The following is a 5696-nucleotide window of genomic DNA, read 5'->3' on the forward strand; positions in this document are numbered from 1 at the left end:
TAGGCATGAGAATGAAAAATCCCGGTTACCGTCCAAGGAATTTTAAAAAGCTGGATGACGCTTTTTCATTATTCATTATTCTATTATTTAATTTTTCAGGCTGAAATACAGTGAAATTACAGTAGCAGACAAAAACAATGCTAAGCCGTCCCTCTTTTTATTCATTATTTTATTTTTCAGGCTGAAACTTTTTCATTCTTTCACGATATCGGCGGATTTTCGGTTAGATCATCTTTGCGGTTTTTTCGGACAAATCTTATATCCGGCGCCACTGATTATACTCATATATGTCTACGCGGTTAGAAAAGTGGCATGGTACAAATCGGACTGCCCCCAAGCTTTTGGTCAAAATCCATCAGAATTGCTGTTTAGGCTAAGTACACCTTTGGATTAGTCTATTATGTTCAGTGAGGCGGAATTTTTTTCCAAAATGAACATTGGAAAAAAATTTTTCTATATGACTTTTTTGGGAGCGGGACTAAAGCGGCATGCGGCGGCGGGGACGGATAAACCGGATGGTTTCAGTCTCATGGCCTTCAGTATTAACTATTAGTATTAAGTAGTTATAACTTTATAGCTCAAGAAACGGTATTGCTAGGAGTTACAATACGTCGCTTACAATACTAGCGTTTACAAGTACTATAGCAAACCGTCGCAACAGCGGCTGGTCGGCGGCTATAGTAGTTAGTACTATACTTATATATTAGTCTATCTTACATAACATCAGGAGTCACATAACAACAGCGGCCTCGAACTTAACCGACGCACGACGGCAATTGCGGCGGTGCCCTCATTCAATCGCCGTTACTGACCCCTGAAAATCCAACCCGCGACGGCAGTGACCGGCCTTGCCCTTTTCTCTAATTTGCCGTCGGTGCTAGCGGGCGCTTAGAACTCGTCGGAGCCGCCACTGTTTATCGCAGCAGCCGTGTTACAGTTGTCTTAGCAGAGCTTGAGGCCGGATACCCAGTCACCCGTTCTGGGAAGAAACGGAATAACGTGGTATGCCTGCCAACCGCTGCTCAGTAGACGATCGATAAATGCGTGACTGTGTATTGCCCGTTGGTAGAACACGAATATTTAAATGCTTGCGAGCGCTCGGATCTCGGCTCCGCGCGCGCATTTAAAGCTGCGCGCGAAACGCAGTCAAACGAACGCTTGCGCAAGAATGCCAGTGATCATGTACGTCGCTGTTAGCTGCTAACGTGCCAGTAAATTAGCAAAAATTTTAGTAGAATTCATACGATGACACAAGTTTATTCATAACAAATGGGGCCTTGCGTGCCCTTCTCAAATTCTGAGAATTGACCTTGATGCCTTTTAAAATTGCCTCGGTGCCCATCCATTTTAGAGAAATTCAGCGCGCAATTTCTCACATGCCCCAAAATTGCCTTGCCCTTCTCATCGCTTAACTTCGAGGCGCTAGTACAATATATTAAGGGAAGGAGTGTGACTTCAATAAACAGGGAAAATTTGTGATTATAGCCTCCCTAGAATACCTAAGATTTACTACGCGCTAACTCAAACCAATTGAGCTCAAATCTTACACACTACATGCGCAAGATCATTCGCTAGCCATCGTGCAAAAAACGTTTCTTCGTATACACCGCAATCCGCGAGATACAGAACTAACACGAATGACACCAATTCCATTATGTTGCCAGCAAACTGAATGTCGTAACCGCTACTGCGGAAACAAAAGGCAGGCTGTTAAATAGGCTAAAGAATTAGCCTCACGCCGAGCCCAGCACCGCATGCGCCCGAGGGCGCATGAGTCGTTGAGTAGCTGCCTTTTGTATTCGAGTTAAGCGTTACACACTTCCAGTTGCGTGGCAACATAATGGAAACCCATCGTGTTGTGTACGTTTTAGGGTGTATCTCGCGGTGATTGCGGGTGTATACGAGGAAACGATTTTTCGCACGATGTTAGGCGAATGTTCTGTGCACGCAGTTTGAGCTCAAGTTGTCTCGAGTTACGCGTTAGCGGCTCAATCATGTAGCACCAGCAGCAGCTTTGTCTATTGTCTATCCAGCCACTCAGCGCCTCCCACCCGCTCTACACATGTAACACGCGGCTAGCATCGAACGCGTACGGGACACTCATCAACCAACACACCGACAGCTGCTGCTGCTGCCTATTGTTTCTCGTCTGCCGCCGCTGCCTATTGTTTCTCGTCTGCGCGTGTTTTCCTTAGCAGCGCGCGCGCTCTCTCCTCTCATTAACAATTACCGAGGAGGCGGGTGCCTGTGTGCAGTGCGCCTGTTTACAAGCACAACACGCGACCAAGGACGACGACGACGCAGCGGCGCGGCGGAATGCAGCGTGATTAACGAGGCAGACGGCGAAATGAATCACGCGCGCCGAATTCCGCGAGTCCGGTTCGCCGATAGGCGGCGCCATAATGGCGATATAATGACGCTCGCGCTTCGCGGCCGTTGTTCCAGATGCGAGTATTTCTTTCTGTTTTTTGTTCCACGCATCGCGCGCGCGCCCTGGGGGCGATTGATGGCACTACGATATGTCTCCCCCCTCACCACCCACCCCGCCCCGGAACCCACGCACGAACACAACCGATAGATAGCGCCACCATCGAATCCCGTACCAAAAGAGGTAAGGGTAATCCAGAGTCCATTTATATAGAGACATATAGATTATATTATCTCTGTGCGTGCCTACAGGGACTCGATGGTCATATAGACTATAGATGGGACCCGGGCGCATGCGCAGCTGCGTCGACGCATTCCCGCCGACCTTGATCTATTTGCGGTAATTAGATTCCATGTCAACAGGCTGACCTGTGGCCGGAGAATTCAAGCTGTGGTAACACGCAGGTTGACCACCTGCTCCGAAATTCCAGCCGGGCAGGGGGGACAAAGAGCTGAGCGTGCCTTGGTGCTTGCGGACACGCTGCAAACAGCGTTAGCACTGCTTTGCTGTTGATCTGGTCAAGCCTGGCCGAAAATCTCGGCGGCAGTGTCGCAACACTGGCTCTTAAACTTCCTATCGGCATCGTTGCAGGTGCGAGTCATCGACGTGTTTGCGATGCCGCAGTCCGGCACGGGCGTCAGCGTCGAGGCGGTCGACCCCGTCTTCCAGGCGAAGATGCTCGACATGCTGCGGCAGACGGGCCGGCCCGAGATGGTCGTCGGCTGGTACCACTCGCATCCCGGCTTCGGCTGCTGGCTGTCCGGCGTCGACATCAACACGCAACAGAGCTTCGAGGCACTGTCGGAGCGCGCCGTAGCCGTCGTCGTCGACCCCATACAGAGCGTCAAGGGCAAGGTGGGTCGAGCGACGTGCACGTGCTACATACAGGTCCGGGCGACGCGAGGCGCTGAATTTTACGGGAGCTATTTTGAGCCTCGCGGGAGCGATTTCGGAGGTTTGAAGAGCGAATCGCTCATCGCTCCCGTGTATTTTTTACCCTGGTACATGTACGCTCTCGCATTACTGTTTTAAGCTTCAACGTCGAGCCTGTGTCAACCAGTGTTTACATGGCAAATGGAAGTTCAATTTCTCCCTGTTATTTCTTTTATCATTATCCATCTTATTGTATCATCTCATGTATTTATATAATCGATTTTTTATCAACCAGTGTTCACACGGCAAATAGAAGGTCAATTTCTACCCCCCTCCCGTTATTTCTTTCATCGTTATCCATCTTATTGTATAATCCCATGTATTTATACGATCTATTTTCTATCAACGCGTGTGTCTGCGCGTCATTAACCACCGGCCGTTGTTTCTCGTCGGCCAGGTTGTGATCGACGCGTTCCGGCTCATCAACCCGAACATGATGGTGCTGGGCCAGGAGCCGCGTCAGACGACGTCCAACCTCGGCCACCTGCAGAAGCCGTCGATACAAGCGCTCATACACGGCCTCAACCGACACTACTACTCGATCTCGATCAACTACCGCAAGAACGAGCTCGAGCAGAAGATGCTGCTCAACCTGCACAAGAAGAGCTGGATGGACGGCCTGCGGCTGCACGACTATGCCGACCGTTGCCGCGGCGACGCGGCGACGGTGCGCGAGATGCTCGCGCTCGCGCGCAGCTACCAGCGCGCGCTCGAAGACGAGGAGACGATGACGGCCGAGCAGCTCGCCGTGAAGAACGTCGGCAAGCAGGACCCGAAGCGCCACCTGGAGGAGTGCGTCGAGGTGCTGATGACGGGCAACATTGTGCAGTGCCTCGGCGCGATGCTCGACACGGTCGTCTTCAAGTGAGCGGGCGGGCTGGGCGGGGCAGGCCGGGCAGGCTGGCCAGCGTGGATACTTACTCATGCCTCCTGTGTGACAGGCTTACCCATAGCTCTTACTATACATAATATATCAATACATATTATACATCGACACGGTCGTGTTCAAGTGAGCGGGCTGGGCGGGGGAATACCTCCTCGCGTTTTCTCTGACGTGCATATATCGATGTTCGATCGATATCGATGTTCCCCTTTACTATACATATATGGCTGTGAAGGGCGTGCCTAGCAGGGCACACGGTTGGCCACCTGTATTTGAATGCCACATTTTTGCGAGAGCCAGGATTTGGCCTTTATTTGCTCGTGTGTAATGTTTAGGGTGGGGTAGACTTGTCACAGGGGGGTAAGGAGGTAGCACAAGGGAGCAGGAGATTGCTGGTCCGGTATACGTTGGGTGCGCTTTCACAGTTTACGCACCGAGAGAGCGAATCTGGCCGGGGTGGGGAGGTGGCATCGGCGGTCCGTTTCTCGTGGCGGTCGTCCGTTCGTTTGACACGTGTCACGCGGCTCTGATGTCTAGATTGCCGATCGAATCGGGATTCTGTTATCCTCTGTCGCCGCTAGACGTATGCGCATGCATCTTCATGCAGTGGCTCGTTTCATGATGTTGGGCGTGAATTTTAAACCTGCGTTGCCAATATCGAGAGATCAGCTCCAAGTTTTGCTGTATCCTGGTGAGCCATGTACGCGTGTTTTTTTGTAAAAGGGGTGCCTATATTCTTACTTGATCTATTCAGGTAGGTCCACATTGTATTTCCAGGTGTGAAACTCTTAAAACCAACAGAATGGTTCTTTGTCAGTATGATGTCATGTGTATAAATCCATTTCGAGAACAAGACATATTTATTGTCGCGCATGCATGAGTTGCGTAAAGTTTTGTTGTTGAGTGATGTAACGAGGGATGGGTTACGTGGGTAGCAAGTATATTTATCATAATTTTGTGATAAATTAAAACTACACTATTGTAGATATAAATAAAGCCATTGCTTAACAAAACCATTTCATTCGTGTGAGTGATTTTATCTTTGGAAAACTGGTTGGAATTTGGTCGTTAAACGGCTTATAAACTATTTGTTTAAACATGATTCTTGGCACTATTCTCCACCGGGAGAGAAGCACGTAAGTCAAGTAAGTTATACATGATTATGTTAAATGAAATATTTGATAATTAATTATTATTGTCTGCATTGTAAACTAGTTCAGTAGTGAAATCATTAAATAAAAGTACAATACAATTACACAATATTTTATTATCAAATCATACAAAAATGTACAAATTATAAGCATAATAATTAATATTTATATATGCAATATTTAAGCATTAATTTACAAAAACTTACACATAAATATTCCGTAGGACAAGATAGAGCAAGTAAATGTTGATATCCAATTCTATGCCTATTTGATCTTCGCTCCTTCCGGAGGCTTGTATGTG

The 5696-nt window shown here is 48.6% G+C and overlaps 1 protein-coding gene across 1 annotated transcript in view; it reads left to right on the forward strand.

Moving 5' to 3' along the window:
• LOC106816651 (26S proteasome non-ATPase regulatory subunit 14) overlaps window positions 1-5260 on the forward strand; it is a gene marked incomplete at its 5' end in the record, with an annotated part of 7921 nt that extends 2661 nt beyond the window's left edge. Inside the window, 2 exon segments of the mRNA XM_014821276.1 lie at window positions 3020-3283; window positions 3759-5260. Coding sequence (XP_014676762.1) covers window positions 3020-3283; window positions 3759-4229 — 735 coding nt within the window.
• Window positions 5261-5696: the final 436 nt, after the last annotated feature.

Source organism: Priapulus caudatus, unplaced genomic scaffold, assembly GCF_000485595.1.
Source record: "Priapulus caudatus unplaced genomic scaffold, Priapulus_caudatus-5.0.1 Scaffold1443, whole genome shotgun sequence".
Lineage (NCBI taxonomy): Eukaryota > Metazoa > Priapulida > Priapulimorpha > Priapulimorphida > Priapulidae > Priapulus > Priapulus caudatus.